The sequence below is a fragment of the Megachile rotundata genome, chromosome 15 (genome assembly GCF_050947335.1).
Source record: "Megachile rotundata isolate GNS110a chromosome 15, iyMegRotu1, whole genome shotgun sequence".
Classification (NCBI taxonomy): Eukaryota; Metazoa; Arthropoda; class Insecta; order Hymenoptera; family Megachilidae; genus Megachile; species Megachile rotundata.
In genome coordinates, this window is record NC_134997.1 from 4,506,871 (window position 1) to 4,532,493 (window position 25,623).

A 25,623-nucleotide genomic window follows, 5' to 3' on the forward strand; every position below is an offset into this window, starting at 1 on the left:
CAGGGTTATGGAATCTATGGAATTTTAGGTTATGTGAGATTTTGTGATATGTGGATTCTCAGAATATTAAAGATTTAGGATATGTAATATTTTGAGATCCTCCTGGTATATATGGGATATTAAAGAAATTCGAGATGTAGGATTCTAGGATATAGAGAATTTTATATAAGTTTTATACAGAATTTTAATAAATATTTTTATGCTTAAAATAAGTACTCGAAATACTGTCTTCTTTTGTGCACACATTTACGCGCATTACTCAAATCGTATATCGAAATAAATAAAAAAAGAAATAAAGGAGCATTGCAATTTGCTCAGTTGGCGTCCTGTGATTTCTTCAGAAGGCATCCTGTGATTTCATCACTGTAGCACAGAAGTCGTTTAACTTGCAATGTATCGTTTAATCCATAGACATGTATTCTATGATTCAATCTATAATTCGATCTGACAACACTGGTTTTCCGTTGGCAATTGTTCTAATCAGACGCTACCTCATTTGTACCTGTCCAACCGCATCTGTCACATATCTTGAATTGTTTTATCGATAATATGGTAAAAAGATGCGGGAAGCAATGATGACACGGGGCTAAACTTATCTCCTTTATTTCTCATTCGAATCAGAATAAATCACAGCTTATTTCTCAGCTAAATATGCTTGCTCGTGCTGGCAATGACGCAAAAGAATCTCTCAATGATACAAAGATACTCGAAATCCACGGCTATATTTTGTTAATTTTTATTCATTCTTGTAGCGTTCGTTTTATTACACACTAATATAACATCGTTGAACCATGACCAGCGTTCTATTAAACCTTCCTCTTTCGAACGAACCTCATTGCACTTCAAAACTCTTCTTATTTAAGAAAAGTTTGTCCCTGCAATTCTGTATTTCACCTAATTTTGTCGGTAATTTTGTCACTCTATCGCAAAACAGCGTCCTCTCTTTTAACCTCCTAGGTATGACTGAATTTCGCACGGGCCGTTTCTCTGTACGGTAGAGTGCGATGTTTCAATAAAACATTATTGTAAGTTTTGCTCGTCACGTGTAACCATACTAAAATGAACTCTCCTCGTGATCTAAGGACTTTTTCGTTTAGATGGCGCTTCATGCACCCATCATGTAAAATAACTAGGCTTAGTATTCCAGGAGTGCCAGGATCCTCAAATAAAAAAATCAGTATTACCGCAGTTTTCGTCAGGCTCGATTTGCTATACTGCTTTTGTAAACATCGCAAAATTGGCATGAAATACTGTAGATTGACCTAAATGATTGTATTACTTACACACGGACGGACAACAGCGCTTCAGTAAATGTAAACATCCGTGAAAGCCACTATAGTGGCACATCGTACCTAAGAGGTTAACACACTGTTGACTAGTGATGAGTTAACTCGTGTCTCCATGTCCAAACATTGCTGGTTAGCTTCAAGTAAATTCTGTTTGCACTAACAGTAGTTAAATACATTTTTAAAATGCAAAGTAATATAGAAAAGAAAAATGCAAAGTAATACTGTAAAAGCTTTTGTCATTGTGTTCAATAGTGTTCGCGTTATAATAAAAAGATTACTTTCCCTGGCATTTCATAACAGTATCACAAAAATTTGAGCTATGATTGTGACAGTGACAAATTTTTTCAATAAATGCCAATGTTTTATCCCAGTATTGTCTATCGTACTACAAAAAATGATAAAAAGTTATGTAAAGATATGTCCAACTCAGTTTATTATATATAAATAAAGCATATTAAAGTTTTCACTTTATTCATTTACGAAATAATAACCAGTGACATGAAATAAAATCTAAGTAAAATTGATGGTCAACAGTGTGTCAAAAGCACCTCGCTCACCTTGTCGGAACATAACCTCCTAAATGACGTCTTACTCTGAAAATTCGATGGTTTAGGAATTTGGAAATAATTATCGGGTTTACGTACGTGCACTTATCCGAGGCTATGTTGCATCCAAGTGTACATATATCTAGTTAGCGTTACGTAAATCGACCTCGATATGGAAAAGCTTACGCGTACGCGTTGTATTCGCTCTCGTCTCCACGCTTTCCGAAGACGCTCGCGAGCGTAACCGCGAGTCACTCGCTGATTCTAACGAGCCGATTTCACTGCGGCCGTTGCGTGAAAGTCAGGATGTCCGGTCCTAAGAAAAACTTGTTATGTAACATCCAACGAGATCGAAATTCTTCAAATAACTGATGAATAACCTTTTCGATACGGTATAATTATCAATGCCTGATAATAATTCACTTTGTATCAAAAGACACTGTGTGATACAATTATAATTATATTCTTCTATGAAGAAGAGTTCTTGCAATTTTGAGATTATGATTTTCTTTCATGAAGAATTGCATTTTGAGGTTATGTCTTGCTTTCATTTCATGACTATTTTGCAGTATGTACGATTATAATGAATCAAATATTGCTTCATATATTGAAATAATAATGGACAGTTTAAACAAATGTAAAAAATCAAAGGAATCAGTATATTTCACTATCTGTGTCGTTTTCGATGAAGATGAAGTTTTAATGAAGAATCAGTAATATTTTTGATAAATGTATTTGCATTATTGCTTAAAGTAATTTCTGTTTTTGTCGTGTCATATTAAGGTAAAATTGATTAGTTTTTAGATGACAAAAAGTAAGATTTTTATAAGCTGTGAATGATGAAAGTGTGTTAAAATAATTACTTGCGAAGTGACATATGCTTACTAGTTATGAATATCTAAATTAGTAAATCTAATATCCCTTTATATTTCTATTTCTTTTATGTTTCTGTTAAGAATCGTTCAGATAAAAAAATTTATACGTTGTGAACATTTCGTGAATGAAATATTTCTTTCGTGACAAGAACCCAGTTACTAACAAATAGAGAATGACTAATTTTTTAGTTTTTAAAAGTGGTCAACTTTTAAAGCATTTCCCGAATTTGTAAATATACTTGTCAAAGATTTTTGCGCCAATTTGGGTAATATAGGTTATGTAACTTAAGCGCCATCTTCCATAAAAATGAAGGACAATAAACTGAAAAATATCATTCAAATATATAATCATAAACTCAAATATAGATAATAAAATGTATAATTATTTTTTTTAAGTAATCTTGTTACATAACTAGAAGATTTAAAAACTGTCTCCAAGCATCGACTCTCGTTACTTAATGACAGAACTAATTACCATTGAATTCCCCTAGAAAATTTCTCTTAATTGATCAGTCACTGATACCATTACCTTAATTCGTGGCGCCATATTAAGATATAAAAATTATGAATCAATATACTCTTCATCGTATCAACGAACGTTCAACTCCAACTGCATATGTATACTTAGCTATAAGACGTGACTCATTTCTATGTACGCATATATGCGACCATGTTATTCAAAGAATTAAGAATACGTATCGTTATCATTATTGGTTGACGTACGTTTGCTATGCAACTTTATCGATGCATCTAAATGCTAAGTTGTTGCGTGAAAGTCAGGATGTCCGTTCTAAGAAAAACTTGCTTTGTAACATCAAACGAGATCTAAATTTTTCAACTAATGATTGATATTAAGAACATCTACCGGTATCGTTATCGGTTATCGTACTGTTGTGACCTAAATGTTAAGTTGCGTATCAGATGCTGTTTATCGAGATTCGGAAAACAGAAAGTCACGATTTCATGACATAAAAATACCATAAAATAAAAGTAGTTGAACGGTTATTTTATGAAATTGACTGCATGAAGCTTTTGTTGATTAATATTAAAGTAACGAGTAAATATTAGTGTAAGATTGCTGATTGCTATTAGAGAATGACTCACTTTTGAAAATAGCGTCTGAAGGGATTGACATTTTAAATTCATAATTAAACATTTTGAAATTTCGGGATTTAACTTTTGAGAATTTTTTAAATGTAGAAGTATAGAATTTTTGGACTTTGAGAATTTGAGACTGGAGTTTTGGAACTTTGGCAATTTGAAATTGAATTATTACACATTCGAGGCAATCGAAAATTGGGATTTTAGAAAGTTTCGAACTTCGAAATTTTTAAACTTTGATGGCGTAAAAATTTCATCAGTTATGAACTTCGATGGCTTAAAAATTTCATCAGTTATGAAATTTTTATCAGTTATGAAATTTCATCAGTTATGAAATTTTTATGTTTCAAAGATTTAAAGTTGAAAAATTCAAAAAGGTAGAAATCAAGCTCTGAAAGTACGATATTCCCTAGTCGCAAAATTTCAAATATTTTAAGTTACATAATTCTGAAGAACTAAATTTCTAAAATTGCAAAATTTGAAAATTTAAATTGCAAATATTAATTTTCCAATTCCAACTTTTTAACTTTTAAGTATTTCAGTTTTACAAATTCCTTAATTACAAGTACTAAAATTTTGGAACTTCCACACTCGCAAGTTCTACATTTGCAAAATCAAGAATTTCCAAATTGCAATTGCAAAATTTTGAAGAACTAAACATTTAAAGTTGTAAAATCTAATATAATAAAATATAACTATAAATGAAATAAAAATCTTAAAATTTTCTGGTTTCAAAATACCAATGTTCCAAAATACAAATTTCAATATCCTGAAGTTATAAAATTCTGAAGTTTCAAACTTACGCAATCACAAAATTCAAATATTTCTGTATTCTTAATGTGTCGATGTCCAGAATTCAAAAATTTCAAACTTCTAAACAGATATATAATTTTGCAAACATATGAATTTAAAAATGTCTCTTCCACTTCCTCGAATAAATATAAATTTCAGAATAATAATTAACATTCTTAGTATAAATAATTTTATGATACAAAAAGTTATATGATAAAATACATTTATGAGAAAATCAGATAAACTGCATAGTAATCCGTTTCATCGCGTTTGTTTATTTCGTTAATCTGTTTGCGTACAGATGCTATTCCGATAATAATAATACAATAATATATTTCAATAATCTTCAAATTGAAGCGAAATTGTCGGATTTTCACAAAGATTGTGAATGATCGAAATTATTGACAAGAAAATGACTATATAGGGTGTCAGTTTTTACCGTCATATTTTATTAATATATTTTATTCAAAAAATTACATTAATAAACATTTTATTTATGTTAAACCTAAAATGATAACATAATTTTCTTATTTTAAGTTACAAAGTGTAAGGTGGTTTTCTTGAAAAATTGTGTTGGTTATTATCGAGATACATAACTAATTGTGCATTAATTTATGTTTCATTGGTCTCTTATTTATTTCTCTACTTCATTTTTAATTTTAATGTAGGTGTATGCTATACATTGGTAGGTTTAGTGCTAAAAAGTTATTTTTGAATATAAATAATAAAGCAGTCGTTTTTACTATTTGATTTTTTGAATTTTGAGATTAAATTTAAAAATTTAAAACTGTAATTTTCGAATTTTTGAACTATGAAAGTTTGAGAAATTTGAGACTGTGATTATAAAATTACGGAATATTTGAACTTTGAGAATTTGAAATTGGAATTTTCGAACTTACAGAACAATCGAAAATTGAGGTGATGTTTGAAACTTCGAAATTAAAAAATTTTTAAACTATGAAAGTTTTGAACTTTAAGGATCTTGAAATTTCATAGCTCTGATAAAATTTCAATGTATCAAAGATTGAAAGACTGCAAAACTCATATGTCCTAAAATTTCACATATCCTCAAAACTCCTAAAATTACACATATCCTCAAAACACATATATCCTAAAATCCCACATATCCCAAAATACAAGATATTCAAAAATCTCAAAGAATTCCACCTATGCCAAAATTTTCGAGAATTTCCTACTTTTGTTATAACTTTTTAATAATGTGTTTGAAGCTCTATAAAATCTTTGGTAACTATTAACGAAAAAGGAGCCCTAATGACCTTGATCTTGACAAATATTATGAAACATATGTTCCTGAGTAACTTAATCGTTTCATTGTTCATTAAAAAGTTATTAACTATTTAAAATTTGTAAAAATCAAAATTTACACGTAATCTGACACTGACAATTTTGACGATTCGGCAGTGGTTTTTGAGGCCAAGCTTACCAGAGCTATAACAAGTGGATTTATAAATCAAGCTGAACAACTCGTTTTAAATTTCAGGTTGTGCAACTTGATGCTGTCCTAACCTAACCCAATGAAACGTATTTTATAATATAATTAAAAATGAATATCACAGAATGAATACTGTAAACTATAATGCTAGGGTAAATGTTTAGAATAAGGGAGCCATCTTCGATTTCGATCTTGAAATATATTGTCGGGGCCACATTCTGAACAATTCGTTTCTCGTCAAAAAATGACGCACTTTACTGCCAATATTTCCAAGAGTGATTAAATCGCAACTAGGATTCCTTGTATTGAGGGCGTAGCCCTCCAAACGCTTCCATCCCACATCAGTAATCACGAACCCCTTTGAGACGGACTTCTTTAAGTACTTTATAAACACGTGTCGGGTTTACTGCACGGATAGTGTATGTACGTATGAGCTTAATACAGTCAAATGGAGCTTATACTCATTTATTCATTTAAACTTTCATTCAAGGCAATGAATTATGCAATACATAATTGCCATTAATTTGAAAAACGCACCTTGTCAACATATTTCAAGGTGATCGAAATCGGAGGTGGCTTCCTTATTCTAAATATTATGCTGGATTGGGTTAGGTCAGTTCAGATTATTTTTGCAAAAAGTTTTTGTTAATAACTTCACAATAATGAACAAGCGATGATTACTCAGTACGATGATCTCAGGATCAAGGTTCTCTTCCGTCAATATTTCCCACATCGTTTTCTTATTTTTAGGTACGGAATATATTAGTAAAGTTTGCCGGTAAAAATATAAGACACCCCGTACATTGTCAACCACGATATATAAAATTAGCGAATAATCACCGATCGCATGATTTCTTTGAACCATGTGAACAGTATTATTATTCTACATGTACGATCTCACTGTCTGCATTATAGGTGCACCCACGTCGCCGTCATCCTGACCTGCCCGAGAAATCCTCATGAAAGACTGGGAACTCAGTACTCAGAATAGCATCGGTATTGTAGCCATTTCTTTTTTTATTTCACCCAACCTCACCCCTTTCTCTTTCTCTGTCTCTCTCTCACTATACATATATATACGTACTTTTTATTATAAATAGCTCGTAATTACACCGCGACTATTTGTTAAACCGTTCTTCATTTTCATCTGTCTATTCTGTTCTTCATCTTTGTCCTTGTACTTTTATATAGTTAGCGGTGATGGTGATGGCTATTCTAACAACGAAATGTTCGTTAAGTTATGTGCGTTAGAGTTGAAAGTTAAAAGTTAACGGTTGAAGTAATGAAAGAGTTTATTGCGTTTGTTGCGTTTTAGCCTTGTAGTTATTCTCTTTGTATCTCCGACTGTTTTAATACTTGATGCTTATATTTGATGAATTTCAGTATGCCAGGGATGAACTTATTAGCGCGACCAGATTAACTAGAATAATCAGATTTGATTAACTAGATTTGACTAAATATGACTAGTTTGGTCACTAGATTTAAGATCATTCATCATAAGATCATATCACTAGATTAGTAACTAGAGTTAAGAATTGTATGATTCACAGAAATTATTTAGTTACTAACAGTTAAATTGTCTTCATCAAGTAATACTACATTTTAATTGGAAGTTTCTAAAATGGAATAGTAGAATAATTAACGTAGAATAATTTAGATATAAACTTATAAAATAATATAGATACTTAATTTAATAACACGATACAAGAATTATTATCTACATTTGATTATTATTTATAAAATTATAATTTGATGCAAGAATTTATTATCCACAGAATATATTATATTGAAACTCGAATTTATAGATAATATATTATCATGTGTAGGTTGTATAATAAATTTGTTTATACCAAAATATTTTCATTTATTTAAATACAGTTTATTATTTTTGTAGTTTTATTATTTTTAGTGACGCTATCACGTCTTTTATTCCAATTATTAATTATTTAAATATAGTACTGCGCTTATAGATTTTTCTTGTTACTCTGAATTATTGTGTTTCTAAAATCAAAGTTTTTAAGTTTTCTAGTATCCTGAATATTATTTCAGTGTTTATGTATTTTTATTATTTTCAAATGGTGTATTATTAAAAAGAAGCTATTAATATTTTTTTTCTAACTACCTATATTTATACTTTATAAAATAGCAATTTTAGAATAAAGTTTCTAATCTTTATTAAGTTTTTTGTTATTTAAATTTTTATTTTTGCAATTTTATATTCTATATAATTATTGCGTTATTATACCATAATAAATAATGGAATCAATATTTACATTTTATAATTGTTCATTAAAATTTTTGGAGATTTTAATGAAATGAAAATACAAAATTTTATAACTTTTACGTTTAAAGGTTTACATTTCAAGTATTTGAATTTGTTCATTTTCAAGCGTTGAAAATGAAAAAACTTGAAAAATTCCGAAATTGAAAAATTGAAAGATTAGAAAATGAAAACATTATAAAACTGAAAACATGGAATATTAAACCTACGGTACATTGGAAAATTGGACCTATGGTGCATTAGAAAATTGAAAAATTTGAAAAGTTTGCGAATTTAAAAATTACTAGATTTTTAAATTACAAATTTTTCCATTTTATCAGTGGGAAATTGGGACGATTGAAAATTGAAGAAATTTTCAATTAAATAATATTTTAATTTGACAGTTTATAAATCTCGAATTATGAAAACATGTTGATTTCCGAATTTGTAAATTTACTAACTTCTAAATTATTTTTTAAATTGAAAAATTGAGGAATTCGAAAATACTGAATTATTCAGAAAATTCCTTCAAGTTTTAAAACTTTCGAAAAAAATTTGGTCTCCAATTTTTTTCGATTAAAAATCCAGATAATAATTTATAACGTCAAAATCCATCAAATATAAAAGTTCATAAATTTTAACTTGGAAATCTCTAAATTTGAAACTCACTAAATTCAAATATCTCTAAACTTATACAGTAACAATCACTTTCAAAATTCGTTAAATTAAGAAACTTCTAACTTTAAATTAAAGAATAACCAATTTGAAAAACCACTAATTTTAAAAATCTCCAAATATAAATTACAAAATCACCACTTTCAAAATTCGTTAAAATAAAAAACTTCTAACTTTAAATTAAAGAACAATCAATTTGAAAAATCAGTAAATTCAAAAATCTCTATATATAAATTAAAAAATAACTACCCTCAATCCATAAATTTAGCCTCGAAGATTATTAAATTCAAAAATCAATGAATTCCAAAATCTGGACTTAAGTCCGCGAATTCTGAAATTAGCTCAGCGTATCCCATAGGATAGGCGGTCAAACAACGATCCCAGCACATATTCTTCAAATCCAAACAACGAAGTATACCCAATGATTCATTATTTCGATTCATTTCTCTTCTATCCCCTTCTCTTTCCCTCTGTCTGTCTCTCTCCGTCTGTTCTCTAGGCACGAGAGTGGCCGCAACCGCGAATTACTTCGCAATTCCCCGAAATTGCGCAATCCGTTCCGGCTAATGGCCACTGGTCCGTCGGTGGAGGAGGGTGATGTCGGTGGTGGGGTGGTTGGGTGGATGGGTATCGACGAGGGTGGTAGGGGTAGTCGGGTGAGCTCGAAGGGATGGATGGACCGCGGTGAGGTGGAACACGGGGAGACCATTAATTAAGCAAAATCATAAACCCGCTGGCCAAGTGCGTGGTTTGCATTGAAAAATATAAACGCCAGGCCCGTTACTTTCACGAACGAGATCTCTCTCTGTCTCTCACTCTCTCTTTTACTCTCTACCACCGCAATGCACCGATTTATGTGAGTGTGTGTGCAACTACATCCTGCTGCAGTTTGCGTCTGAAGGGATTTTATCATTGACACCATTGACGCAGTCACTGCAGTTTTCTACTGGATGTACTACAAGTAATGGTCGTGCGTTCGCTGGTATGTGATGCGTTATAGACATTTATGGATGGAAACTAGATACTATTAAAAATAAAACACAACTAATGAACGGCCTAATGATCATTATCTAACGTTCTAACGTTCATTATCTAATGAAGGTAATTTTAATGAAGGAAGCCTAAGGAAAACACATTTTTTGAAAGTTAGGTTTGTTACTGGTATTTACAACTGCCTCGGCCGTCCCTCTTCAACCACTCGTTGACAAAAGCTCAACCCATGGTGTTCGTCAACTTGGGTTTCATCATTCCTGGATTTCCACTTTTTCCTTTCATAAAAATAATATTAACAAAGTTCCTGTTAAGCAATATTTTATTGTAATTGTGAGAGTTTAAAAGTAGTATCTTCTGTACACTGAGGTTCTTTTATCTAACCTCAGACCGACCATTTCAAATGGTTCTCGATCGACAAACTTAAAATTTTGAAGCAGTTAGATTTGCCAGCGTATCCTTCTGTTTTCTGGAATCGATTTTTCAAACGACTTACAGTGTATATTGGATTTGTTTTAGATTAATTTGATCACATATGGATGTCACATGTTTAATATGAGCTCAATATGCGGTTTAGTGAAATTGATTATAAGAGATCGAATAAGTGCATTCGTTATTTTTGGGTGATCTGTGAAATGTTTAATATTGGGTTTCATGAATTTAGAGATTTGTTTCCACTTCATCAAATTTTTTGAATATTTATTTTAGAATTTTTTCATTTCGAATATTTGGATTTGCGGATCTGTACAGTACAATTACTCTACAACTGTAATTGTACAAGTTTAAATTTTAAAATTAACAATTTAACAATTACTTTCCAATATTCGTAAATCGCAAACTTGAAAATTCCATTATCTCCAAACTATCAAATTTGCAAATATTTATACTTACAGTTCTGTTATACTATATTTGCAAATTCCGGATTTCCAAAATTTCAAGTTTACAAATTCCAAATTTATAAGACGTATAAGTTCCAACCTTAAAATTTCCATTTTTAAATTCACAAGTACCAAAATGTAAAAATTTCTAAATTCACAAATTTGCAGTTCCTACATTTGCAAATTCAAAAATGGACAGACTACCAAATTTGCAAAATTTCTTATGTATAGTTTAAAATTTTGTAAATACTAAATCTTCTGAATACCCAAAGTTACACATCCAAAATTTGTAACTGTCATAAATTGCAAGTCTCATAATTGCCAAATTCCTTAATTTGCATACCCCAAATTTGTAAATTTGTAAATTTGTGATTTGCAAATTTTCCTATTGTACATTTCAACATTCTTGAAATTTAAATGCTAAATTTCCCAAAATCCAAATTTGCTTTGTAGTAAATTTTAATATGTCTGAATTCCAAATCGTAAAATATCCAAATTCCAAATTTTTTAATTTCTGAATTTGCAAATTCCTGAATTTACATACTCTAAATTTGTAAATTTTCAAATTTTCATATTGTAAATTTCAAAATCCCTGAATGTCAAATGCTAAACTTCCCAAATTTCAAATTTGCCTGGAAGTAAATTTTAATACGTCTGAATTTGAAACGTAAAAATTCCAAAAATCCAAATTGTCAAATTTATACATTTGTAAATGTCTAAATTTGTAAATACTAAAATTTTGAAATTCCAAATTGCTAAATTTGCAAACACCCACATTTGCAAATTATAAATTGCAAAAATTCCAAATTTTCAAATTTCAAAATTTCCAACTTCAAAATTTCTAAATTCTAAAATTCCCGAATTCCGAATTTCCAAATTTCTAAATTTGTAAATATCGAAATTTCCAAATTCCCAAACTTGCAAATCCAAAATCTGCAAATATTGAAATTCCGAAATTCCCAAACTTACATATTCTACAATTCCAAATTAAGAATTTCTCCAAAAATTCAAAACCTTGAAAAATATCTTAATTCTAAAATCTTCAGTCAATTTCTACATCTGTAAATGTGCAATTCCTGAATTTTACAAATTTTCAAATCAACCTTCCAAATTTCCATTCGTATCTTACATTTTTTTCTTCCATCAGTATATTCCTTACACTTTTATCTGCCGTTGCTCCCCTGTTCTAAGTGAAATAGAAACAGAAATAGATTTTTCAACGGCTGTCTTGCTAAAGAACATAAAACTGGTGGTAAATGTCAAGACGGAAAACGAAATACAGAGACTTGTCAGTTCGCTTCTCGTTTGTCGGTTTTCCGAGTGAATGAAGCGAGCACTGTAATTATCGGTCAGGTTAATTATCCAGACTATTTCTTGGCGATAACTTCATCCACGTCGATCAGATCGAGCCTAATTACTGCTTGGTGAACCTGTCGACAAACATGTATCTGAAAAGAAAAATATGTGGAAAGAAAATTCAGAGTTAAATCTACTGGTTTCATCACGACCAAAAGATAACAACTGTTGACGTTTATTTAAGAGTTTAGAGAAAATGATAGGCTACTGTGGCTGTTCTTAGATTAACCGGTTCAATTTTCTTATGTAGCATACATATTATGTAAATGAGAATAGGATAAAAATGTATTCGGTTCATATGCGAAATTTGGGGATGTTGAATTCTGAAATTTGCAAATCCTTAAATTTCACAATTACGAAATCTCCAAGTTCTGAAATTCAGAAATTTCCTAATTCAAAATTTCTAGTTTCGAATTGAAAATCTCAAAAATTCCAGTTTCCATCACTTACTGTATAAATGTCTTTGTTTTTGACAATTCAACACTTATCACACTCCTAATTTAATAATTTCCTAGTTCCAACCTTTCAAGTCAAAAACTCCTTAGTTCTAACCTTTCAAGTCAAAAACTCCCCAGTTCCCACCTCTCAAGTCAAAAAATCCCTAGTTCCAAATAATCTTTCCAGTTCCCAAAAACTTCAGATGAAAATTTTCAACTTTCCAACCACCTCTAATTAAAAATTCTCAAATATATTGTTAACAAATTTTCTGGTTTCTCAAGCACCTAATTAAAATTTTTTAGTTCTCACATTTAACTAAAAAATCACTACTTTCTATTTTAGTTAAAAATTGTCTATACTCTATGGCTTATTTTACAGAATTCCCTATATTTAATGTTCTCTAACATCAAATTCTACAGTTTCAAAATTGTTAGTTAAAAACTGTCAACGCATCAAATTAAAAATTCTTTAGTTTTTAACTATTTTAAGTACAACATTCCCTAGCATCTACATCGTTAAATTCTCTAATTTCAAAATCTCCAAATTTTCAAGGTTTCAAATATTCAAATTCTAAAATTTCCAAATCATCAAATTCTAAATTTTCCAAATTCTCAAATCTCTAAATTCTTAAATTTCTAAATCACCAAATTCTAAATTTTCCAAATTTTCAAATCTCTGAATTCTCAAATTTTTAATTTTCCAAATTTTCAAATCTCTAAATTCTCAACTTTTAAAATTCTCAAATTGTAAATTTTTCAAAATTTCAAGTTTCAAAATTCCCAAATTTCCCACTTTTCAAATACCTAAATACTTAAATTTCCAAATCTCCTAATTCTCAACTTTCCGAATTTCCATATTCCCAAATTTTCATAATCCCATAATCCCCAAATGTCCAAATGCCCGATTTCCAAATCCTCAAATTCCTAATTTTCCAAATTTCTATATTCTCAAATTTTCATAATCCCATAATCTTCAAAATTTTACTCGTCCAAATTCTCTAAATTCTCTCAATTGAAATCTCTAAATCCTCAAACTTCAAAATCTCCATACACTTAAAATCTGGAACCTCCTCATTTCTAACTTTCCAATTATCTCATCTCCTACTTGGTCTTCAAATTTCTATCCCTTCATCAACATCTTCCCTCCGCGTTCCTTGAACCATGCTGTACATGTACAGTTACAATTGTGTTCCCTGTTGTTCGATCCTGTTCGTAGCGATTACTAATCCATCGCTAGATATTACACGAGCTTCCAGTCAGTTCTCAAAGTAGCCTGGACATAGGTATATTGTGTGTATAGGGAATACGCATATTAGTTAGCACGGTGTACGCAGTGGAGAGGCAGGTCGAAGCATATCGAGGTCGACCGGTTCTCCAACAGCCGTCAGCCGTTAAGGGACATTGCGACATGCACGAGAAAGAACCTAGGACCTAGCTTCTCTCTCTTAGTCGTCTTTTGCGCCATGCGAACTCCACCAATTGCAAATAAATTATTGTCCGATCGTGCCATGCCATTGTCGCTCGACTGACCTCCTCGAGGTTGTCTCCGGCAATAAACTGTTCTTTTACCATATACCAAACGGAGAGACAATTTTAGATAATATATGTGCTATTTTCTTTAGTGTCCTGGGTTAGGCTAGGAATGATAGACTGTTATTTTGCTATTCATACATAGCGAATGATCTATTTTAGATTTGCATTCGAAATTTTTGGGTTTGAAAATTTCATGAAATGTCACTTGTGACGTTTGAATTTCAAGTTTCAGATGTAACAGAAACGGCTGTTTTTAATATAAGATGAATGGTAATTATAGCAACAATGAATTTCAGTGAACTTCACATAGTGTTCCAAACTGATTTCAAAATGCATGAAGCTTGAAATTTTTATAACAGAAAAGTATCACGAAATGTCACTTATGATACATGAATTTAAAGCTTAAGATCTAACAAAAATGACTACGTAAATGTTCTACTGCTGATGGTACTATGAGAGAACTTATGGCTGATTATAGCAAACAATAAATTTCAGTGAACTTCATATACTATACCAGGGGTCGGCAACCTTTTGAGTCGGAAAAGTCAAAAATTAGAATTTACAAAATTTCAAAGTTTTTAAAGAGCCACAAAATTTTTTCTTGCCAACAATAAATAGTAGTCGCATAAATAAAGTTTTTTGATAATAAAAAACTAATCTATTTATTCATAAGAAAAAATATCTATTTATTCATATACATATAAGTAGTGTTTTTCACAACAAATTAGATAATATATATATGGCATTATTAGATAACTACTTATTATTTAAGTAAAAAATTTAAACAATTAAACATTTACTTACAACACTAATAGTTGACGACAGCGACGACGCGTGTCACGGGGGAGGGATGCGGTGAAAAGCGAGTACAAGTAGTTGAGAGATAGAATCGGTGCCTAATCCTCGTTAATTGATTCAGAACGATTTTTAAATGTTTTTTTTTTTGATAAAATAAATAATATTTGCGTATGGAACTAAAGAGCCGCAGCTTCACATCCAAAGAGCCGCATGTGGCTCGCGAGCCGCAGGTTGCCGACCCCTGTACTATACCAATCCCTGATTTCAAAATGTATGAAGCTTAAAATTTTCATGTCAGAAAAGAATCACTTCTTTCACTTCGTCAGAAAAAGAATGTCACATATAATACGTCAATCTAAAGCTTGAAGTCTAACGAATATGTCTACATAAAGGTTTCAGTAGTACTTTCAATGTAACGTGACTAATTTCAAATTGTAACAAATAATGACCTAGACTGAAGCTCGTGAATTGTTCAAAAATCGATTTGTTATCCAGGAAGTCTAATTTAATTTTATGACAGAAAAACTTCACAAAATGACACTTATATGAATTTAAACCTTGAAATCTAATAAAAGTGATTGGATAATGGTTTCATTGTTCTTTTTAGTATGAGATGACTTATTTTTGATCATAGTAAACAATAAATTTCAAATCTATAGTTTGTTAAAATTATACATCTTCAAATCCCTAGTTGTTTAAATCCCTAGATCACAAATATCCAGATCCCCAAATCTTAGAACTTTACACTCCTTGATTCCTAAATTTCAAGGTCTCCAAATCCATAAATTTCTAAATATATGTTAAATTCCTAACTCTACATGTTCTGCATCCCCAAAAATTAAATTCTCCAATTTTCATTTTTCTATATTTCTATATTCTCAAGTAGCTGTACTCTAAATCTAGATTCTCTTATCACTTGATTCCTAAATTCGGAAATCTTCAATTCTCGAGATCTAAACTGTCTGCGTCTCAAAATCCTCTGATTCCTAAATTTTTATATACCCAAATCTGCAGATCCCTGTATTCCGCGATATCCAAATTCTGAGGTCAAATCTCCGGATCTCCAAATCCCTAGATTCCTATATCTGTAAATCTCCAAAATTAGATTCTGAAATCTATATGTTGCTATATTTCCACGTCCTTAGATTCCTATATTCTAGATTTGTAGATTTTCTTATTCCTTGCTCCCCAAATTCGAAAATATCTAAGTCCGAAGCTCCCAACTGTTTATACATATATTAAAATCACCAAAAATCACTGGATTCCAGTATGTGTAGATCCCCACATCCAAATCTATCTCCCTGCATCCAGTATGTTTCCAAATCGCCAGATTTCCAAATTCCGATGTCTTCAAATCTCTAAATTCACATATTTCTAATCCCAAATTCTAAGGTTCCAATCCAATCCATCCATATTCCCAAATCTCCAAATCCTTAAATCATTAAATCCTCAGATTTCTAGATCCCTGAAGATTGATATCAAATATCATTGTCTCTTAATCCTTTAAAACTCAACCAAAGATCTTCAGATACCAATATCCCATAATTCCCAGATTCCCGAATGTTGAAATATAAAAATTTCTAGATTCCTATAACCATATGTGCTCAATTCTTAAATTCCTTAATTTTCTATGTACCCGAAATTTTCGAATCCTTGACTATACCCCTAAAGGCAAACGAATCAAACTCTTCCTCGATTGTCAAATCCGACAACCAGCCCTCCTAGGGAAATCAGATTTGAAGATGACAACATAGATTTATGAATCAGCTTATATTGTGAGATTTGACAACCAGTTTCCTAGGGAAATCAGATTTGAGGTTGACTGTAGAGATTTATGAATCAGCCTATATTGTTGGCCTGCGTACCGCTCGTTACGTATATGCTGTGAGAAAGTGCAATTGAACCGAGTGCCGGTGAAACCGGAATAGAAGCATAGAATCGCCGTGGTTGTTTTCCGTATGCGGTCGTTTTAATAACGCAACGATAGGAATCCTTGATAAGAAGATATTAACCGGTAGAACGATCGTGAACTCCTGGAAAAACGTGGGACAACGCTCCTACCTGTGTGATTCACTCGGAACGATTTTCCATAAAGCCACGTTAGGTTAGGTTCACCATCAGCCGCTGTGCAAAATTTAAACCACGCTACGGGAATTTTAGGTTAATGGAACAGTCATTTTTCTGATACTTGCGTTTTAGATATTCGAATAGAAACGCAGGAAATATATAGCTAGTGTGTTTGTGTTTTATTGATCCTTAATTTACAAGAGATCGGATCACGATTATATTCAGAGGAAATTAGTGTAACTTATTTATTTGTTGTGATAGAAATTAAACGGTAGTTGTGAAAATTAAATGGTGCAAGACAATTTGCTTCGCAGCAAGATTTCAAAATCTGTTATTATTTTGTTGACATAATTGATTTTCTATTTATGTTTTTGAGGCGTTTTTCTATTACACTTGATATTAAACGTCGTTAAAATGCCGGATTTTATATTTCTTATTTTTAGTTATGGAAATTGAGAAGTTTTTGTTAAAATGTAAACCTTCGTCGAGATTCAGAATCTTATAAACTATCATTATAGTTTCAATTCAAATGTTCACCAGATATCCGCAAATCAAGTATAATTTACCCTGAAATATAAGTAACAATGTAAGTAATAATAATTAAACATTATTTGATTAAATTGTTAACTAAGTTCATAACATTTTTATTTTTCTTCGAAGTGCCTTGAATTTCAAAATCAGGACATTTGGAGATTTGAACAACTATAGACTTTCAAGTTGAGGAATTTCGGGATTTCAGGATTTGATAAATTATTCATTAATTATTTATTTTTGCAGTTCAATATTTATAATTTTGGGCAAGAGATTTAAAATAATAGGCAATCTTAACTTTGAGAAAAATTTCTTAACCACCATATTTACACGCTTGAACAAAATGTCTTTCTCCAAGTTAGGTGAGACACCCTGTATATAGATATTTAATTTTAATTGCGAAATCGATTTTTCCCAGAAATGATTCTTTCTATAAAACGAAGTTAATTGATTTTTCTAAAATAACGACTCCATCGTCGAACGACGTTATTGGTGGATCGAACAACAGGATTTATAGATCGACTTAAATATATTCCGCGTTCGGAATTATTATCGAAACCAAAATGGTTCCGCGCGAATCCCTCTGTCGATAAATTAATAATTAACGCTTCGTGACTAGCAGCTGCGGTACTCGGAATTATGGCCGAATTTCGAGCGCTGCTACAGCCACGAATAGACTTAATGCGGTTTATTGTAACAATCGTATCAAAGTGCAGTTAATGGTGTAACGTCGTTACTGCATTAAACTTTATTAATATCAACAGAAAGAAGTAGGTAATCTAGATTATAAAATATATATATATCGTTTTCGATAGCTTCAGACACGTTTGGTACGACTTTCGAATCGAAGGACTTACAAAAAGATTTTAAAATGTTAACTCCTTTCCGTACTTTGACGAGTTTCAGTCGTGACGCACTTACAGCTCAAATGTGACAAATCTTATTCAAATTTTGAATACTCCTCAACTTGAAATTTTGGTCCAGCTATAAGTTACATTATCAAGGATCCCTAAATATAAAATAGTTACAACATTTTAATTTTCTTTGTTCATTTTAATGTTGTAGCCCTGAATAGATAGTCTTGACTGACGCATCTGTTAAATAAATGGCACGGAAAGGGGTTAAGAAAAATACGCTTTCTATCCCTAATTTCAAGGGATCTTTCAGTCCTTAAATATGGGCTTTCATGAATAAAAAATGGGATTATTTTATGAATAAAATGAATGTTTGCCAGATATTTTTTCAAGAACTACGTACTGTGTAAGTTTCATTAGAATCAGTTATTAACACTTGGGAAACTTCCCTTGTTAGTATATCATTAATTACTCGACAGGAAAACACTTGTGTCAGCGTATGCGTACATCTTATGTATATCTGCAGATACATCTTGTATATCTGCTTATGTACAATCGGGTGCAACGTAGGTTTCCCTTTAATAAGATAAATACAGAAGAATCAAGAGATTAAATCTGATAACATTCACTTGATTTTCAAGATTTTTAAATTTCTAACGTTCTTTTATTTTAAGATTTGAAAATATTAAGTGTTTAAATTTCCTAACCATTAAACTTTTAAATTCACTAAATTTTTGAATTCTCGAATTTGATTAATTTTTAAATCATTAATTTCTTAAATACTCAAATTTATTAAATTTTAGAGTCGTCGATTTGTTAAATTCTCAAATTTTCCTAATTTTAGAATTATCAGTTTCTCAAGTTCTCAAACTTTCTAACCACAAATTCGAGAAATGATTAAATTTCTTACGCATACAGATGTATTATAAGATAAACTTTAATCAATGTAGAAACTATACGACATGAGTGAAAGTTCAGGTTAGAAAGATTTTCTTGTATCGACACTTTACTATAATCTCTATGATTTTTCTTTTCGAGCACATTTGTAGTTACATGTTTCAACATGTAAGTCTACGATGTGGACTATCAGACGTGTCACGTGATTGTCCGAATAGCATCGAAGACAAACAAAGTTACTCGACGTGTCATTGCTCGTCCGTTTACCGCGAATCTTTTTACAGTAAAGCGTCGATGTAATTAAAACGCTTGAAATTACAATTAAATAGGTTCCAAATGAAATCATGTTTGATATCATTTTAATTAGAAAAATGTCAGTATGTGTTGGTAGAAGTTTCATACGCAAAAATCAAAAGTAAAAGTTTTATTCTTGCATTAAGATTATCTCATCGATATGTTACTCTTTGTTTACGTTCGGTCATTCGGACGTTGCCTTCGCGCGCTTTTTTACATTCAATAATCTTCAATCAACGTAGGAACTATATGATATAAATGAAAGTTCAAACTCGAAAAATTGTCTTATATCGACACTTTACTATAATCTCTATCATTCTTTCCGATCGCATTTAGACATTTCAGACATGGATGTCAACGATTTCGACTGTTAGACGTATCACGTGATATCCGAATAGCACCGAAGAGAAACGAAGGTACCCGATAAGTCATTACTTGTCCACTTATTTTATTTTCATAAAAAGTAGATCAATTTTCTTATAACGAAAAATATATTTCGAATTACGTCGTGGTTGGTTTCACTTTAATCAGTAAAATGTTACAAACATCATAAATATTCGCGTCGCGAATGTTCGTCAACAGTTCAACCAGTTACAAGACAGGATGGTGTCAGGAAGAAGTAGCAAAAAAGTAAGCTGGACAGGGACACTGGAGTATCGGTATAATTTTGTAATCAAACAAGCCGGTTGATGCTGTTTAAGGCTCGAGACAAGTCTCGTGATTCCTGGCACACGGCTCTCTGGAAAATCCAACGCCGCGTGTCGGTGCATCGTTTCTCCTGCAAAGATCAAAGGCTGGCGAATCATGGCAAAAAGGGGCAATTGCTGGTACGCGGGGGGCTATAAGGGGGGCAGAAGGGCAGAGGTATAGTCGTCGTTCGTTCCTTCAGACACTGAAATCACGCGAAGGTGTACACTCGCCCGCAATACTCATTTCCTTCGAATAATTTTCAAATTCTTCAACTTCTGTATCTTAAATTTTCGAATTCGTATATATTTTATGGGTGAAAATTATATAAAAGATTATTTAATTTCTATCATTCTTTTCGATCGCATTTAGACATTTCAAACATGGAGATCCACGATTTTGTCATACGTATCACGTGATATCCGAAGAGCACCGAAGGGTAGCGAAGTTGCACGATATGTCATTACTCGTCCGTTTATTTTATTTTCATGAAAAGTAGAGCAATTTATTAACTAAAAGATTATTTAATTTTAAGGATATTTTATTCAATATATTTGTACGATACAGAAGGACATTACTCGTCCGTTTATTTTATTTTCATAAAAAGTAGAGCAATTTATTAACTAAAAGATTATTTAATTTTAAGGATATTTTATTCAATATATTTGTACGATACAGAAGGACAATTGTAACGACATGAATGGCGCATTCGAAGTGAAGCGTATTGGAGAAAACAATGCGTATACAATTACTTCGTATCTTTTATTTTGTTCATTACTGTATTCACAATGAATATTCAATGTTACTGAACATGATTCCTTTTTACATTTAGGGTATGTAGAATTATTTTGAAAGTAAATAAGAAATCCCCAAATTCATAAATATGAAAATTCCCAAATTTTTAATATTTTTCCAATGCCCCAGATTTTTGAAAATTAGAAATTCCTAAATTCAAAACTATTTCAAAATTATCAAATATCAAAATCTCTAAATTCCATGAATATTATTATTCTTAAATTTTCGAATTTTTAAAACTACAATAGCTCAAAATTTCTCTAACCTTCAAATTCTAAAAATAACTTAATTTCAAAACCTTCAAATTTGCAGAGTTTAAAATTCTCAAATTTTCTAAATACCCTAATTTAAAAATCCCCAAATCCCCCAAATAATCTCCAAATTTTCTGAACATCCGACTTTGAAATCCTCAAATTTCCAATTTCTCCAATTCTACAAATTCCTCAAATAATTAATCGTCCAAGAAATATAATTTTTCGCTCCGTAATTTCCACGCACTGTATTTCCACGCGGCGTAATTTCCACGCGCCATAATACCACGCTCCGTAATTTCCACGCGTCGAAATTTTTACGCGCCATAATACCACACACCGTAACTTTCACGCGTCATAATTCCACGCTCCGTAATTTCCACGCGCCGTAATTCCCATGCGCCATAATTCCACGCGCTGTATTTCCACGCGGCGTAATTCCCATGCGTCATAATTCCACGCGTCGAAATTTCTACACGCCATAATTCCACGCGCCGTAATTTTCGCGCGCTATAAATCCACACTCCGTAATATCAAGTATCTATCACAAAGTACCATAGAAGGTGCATTATAACTAAATACATATAATGACATTCATAATTTTGCATCGCATTCACACTTTACACGATAGAAAACAATTAAATATAAGAAAAGTGGATTTCTAACTACGAAAATAGGAAAGAATAGAAACGAAAGAAAGATGTTGAGCAACGACAACAAAGCAACGTTCGAACGAATAAGGGGCGATTTCCTCGCAGACTGTTTCCACTGAAGTATTCACGAGGGGTAAGTGAGGGAGCAAGCACGAAACTTACGCGAAGGAAAAAGACTCGACGAGTGGAAAGAGTAGGGCGACAAGTGCGCTAAGGGACCAGTCGTGTGGGAGGAAAAGAAAGGAAGAAAGAAAGAATAATCGAGCAACGGAGAACGTGTGCAGACGCGCCAATTACGAACTGGCCCGAAGACGGCCATTAAGAGTACGTCTCGACAAACAAACGACTTTCCCTTTTTGCCCTCTCGATACTTGATCTCTGCTGTACACTGTACACTGTTCTACAAAACCATTTACAGTCACGATGTCTATGTAGACAGTCACTTTGTGGAAATTGTACGCGAAGAATGTTGACTTCCAAAGTCAAGAGACAGGGAGATGGTTGAAACTATTATTTCAAGTTGGACAATTTCGGGACTTGGATATTGTGGAATGCAAATGTTATTTAAATATTTGTCTAGACATGTCTAGGGAATCTTCATGTTTAAAAATTTCTCTTATTCGAATGTTTAGAAGTCTACACGTTAATAATCTATAAATCTGCATATTTAAAAATCTGTGAATACACAAGTCTACAAATGTTTAGTCTACAAAATTTGTTCTAAGTTTTGTAAATACTTAATTTAGATGCAAATAAACACCCTGCAGTACAATTTTCATTGTATGTCATCGCCAAGGTCATTAATTAAATGGAAAATAATTTGGGACATCAAAGTCTTGACAAGACTTTACAAAAACACTACTTTTTATAAATAACGTTAAATTATTTGGTAACATTTGAAATTTTAGTAATAATTTGAAAGATACAAAAAGTTGAACAATAATTTCATCAAATAGTTCTGCACACAATATAAAAAAACAAAATGGCGAAAAATATGTCAATATTTATTTTTTTATTATATTATCTTATTACCTTACATTCAGAAAGCAAATCACTTCTATTGCTACTATTTCTTTTGGTATTAAAAAAAGAAGTTAGTCAATAAATAAATGGTTAAATGTATAAATCTATTAATTTTATAATTTCTTCGTACAAAACCATAACGCTTCTATAATTCTTGAATATTTTATCTGGATTTCTAAGAATAAAAAATTGTTAGGTGAAGATTATTATGATCGTGATACAGCAGTCGTATTGCACAACACGAAAAACCATTCAGTCTTTATGGATTCTCGAATTAGCGCGACAATCACGTTCACATACGAGTGATTTTCCATATTCGACATCGGCTGCTTTACGATCGGATTAATTACGTTTGAATAATGCATACGGTGCTAATAAATCTCGGCTGGATATCGGCAGCGAGAACATCGAATCGTTTATGCTTCATTTTCCAGAAAATTCGTTCATTCTGCAAGTGTACAAATATTCTAGACAATTTTGAAATCTGTCTCTCTAAATTCTAAATCGATTAATTGATAAATTTATTGGAATATTGCATGTGAAATATCCGACTATTTAACATCTCGAAAGATTAATGCGATGAGTAGTGAAAATTTGATGCTATTGACATAATAGTATTATAAGATTGTCCTTATGATATATTGATTTGATACTTAATATTTGTTATAATTACTACGTGAATTTTGTATATTAATGTTATGTGTTTAGGATAAGCTCGTTGTTTGTTGAAAAATTGTTCTTCGAAATTTGGGAATTTGTGGACTTTAAAGATTTTAGCTTTTGAAGCTTTATAACTTAAAATATTTTTAGATTTGGAAATTTGAAAGTTCGTAAAAATTTGAACATGTGAAAATGTATGAATTTCATAATTTTAAGATACGACAATTTGAAAATGAGAAATTTTGAAGACTTGGAAATTTATATATGTAAAAATGCAAAAATGTGGAAAGATAAAAATTTGGAAATTTAAAAGTTTGTCACTTTGAAATGATGATATTTAAATATTTGACTCTAAGAATATGAGAAAATTTAAGTATGTGAATTTGACAAAATTTGGGGATTTGAAAATTCAAAAATGCAGCGATATGAAAATGAGAAAATTTGCATTAGAAATTTGATAATTTCTTGTTTTAAAAATTTGTAAATTTGGCAATTTGACACTTTCATAATTCGAATATTTGAAAGTGTAAAAATGTGAAAATTTAGAAATTCTTGAGTTTGAATATTTGAAAGTGTAAAAATATAAAAGTTTGGAAATTTAAAAATTCGTGAGTTCTAAGATAATGCAACATAAAAGTATAAAATTACGAGAATTTAAAATTATTTTTCCTGCATGCCGAATTACAGTGATAGAAGTTACGCCAAAATAATTGAAAAATATTTACATTGGTCGTTGGCTCGTTGAAAGTAGAGAGGACACTCAACATTGATCAGCCTTTACAAAAAAAGTGCAGTTACGCGTTCCACGCATCCGGACAAGTGCCATTAGCCATTTGTGGTTTAGTGGTTTCGTAATAGGCGCGATATCCTTCTAGACAAGGATCCCTGCGTACACTTCCTCATTATTGCGGTGAATCAACAGGTCATGTATCATTGCGTCTCCATTATAAACTCCTTCCTTCGCGTTCCTTTCAAATCGTCTTCCTCTATCTTCTATGGAAACAGTTACATACGTACAATGAGTTGCAGAAAGAATAGAAAAAAACAGAATTGTAACTATCTCTGACTCAGAACTATTTGTCTAATTCCAAACTATACAATTCTGAAGGTTAATCCTTTAGAATGGAAGATTATTTACAGAATAATCTTCCTTTACTTAAAGAAATTATTCCTGCCATTTTTTTATAGTTTTTAATATGTGTTTTTAAATATGAATGTACTGTTTCAGTAAGTGCTTCTACAATATTTCTAGGATTATAATTTGTAGATAAATCATCATGAATATTGAAACATTGAAAACATTATTGCACTCATTATTTAGTGCAAAAAACTGGAATGTTTCATATATGGCTTTGAATACACGATCATGACACATACCTGGTCCTTGAAACTGCAAACAATATATCAAATCTACTTCCCTCAATAAATGACGTCTTACGTATTTCTATATTCAATTTTTCACTCTGATGTAAAAATAATTCAATTTTAAGCAGCTTAATTTATAATAACCGTGTAAGAAATGTTATTAAAATCAGTTTTGTTTAAAAATATCAACGCCTTTAATTTTTGAACGCTTGCTGCAAGAAAAAGTATCCTTCACTTCTCCTCCTTCGTTATATTGTAATTAATGCAAGGTTTACGGATCACATAAAAATGACGCATCTTAGATTTCTCATTTTAAATTACAGAAATTAAGATGCTTTTGTCGGAATATTACTTTTTTTGTAGATAAAGAATAATTATATAAATTAATGTTTTATTCTTCATTTACTCATTGTACTTTATTCTTAATTTAAAACTGCTCGTCAAATATACGTAAACCTAGTGTTAAATCAATTTTTGCTATCTCTTATAAAGTTTAATACTATAACTAAATTAAATACTATAATTAAATTAAAGTTTTATACTATTAAATGGACACTTATTTTT

The 25,623-nt window shown here is 31.1% G+C and overlaps 1 protein-coding gene and 2 long non-coding RNA genes across 8 annotated transcripts in view; 1 reads left to right on the plus strand and 2 right to left on the minus strand.

Moving 5' to 3' along the window:
• Positions 1-25,623, plus strand: part of scalloped (TEA domain transcription factor 1 homolog scalloped) — a 261,075-nt gene that overhangs the window by 110,279 nt on the left and 125,173 nt on the right. For 5 of the 6 annotated variants that reach the window (XM_012292845.2, XM_076540117.1, XM_076540115.1 and 2 more), the window contains one exon: positions 6,971-7,051. The exons of the other annotated variant lie outside the window; for it this stretch is intronic. In XM_012292845.2, the coding sequence (XP_012148235.1) occupies positions 7,015-7,051 (37 nt within the window). In that variant the 5' untranslated portion in view covers positions 6,971-7,014. The remainder of the gene's footprint in view (positions 1-6,970; positions 7,052-25,623) is intronic. 6 annotated transcript variants of the gene reach the window in all.
• Positions 129-3,307, minus strand: LOC143265874 (uncharacterized). The gene is made up of 3 exons (XR_013040646.1): positions 3,239-3,307; positions 1,770-2,150; positions 129-1,674 (listed from the first exon to the last, which is right to left on the minus strand). It is a non-coding gene; the product is annotated as an uncharacterized LOC143265874 (long non-coding RNA).
• Positions 23,231-25,616, minus strand: LOC143265838 (uncharacterized). The gene is made up of 3 exons (XR_013040595.1): positions 25,072-25,616; positions 24,420-24,687; positions 23,231-23,482 (listed from the first exon to the last, which is right to left on the minus strand). It is a non-coding gene; the product is annotated as an uncharacterized LOC143265838 (long non-coding RNA).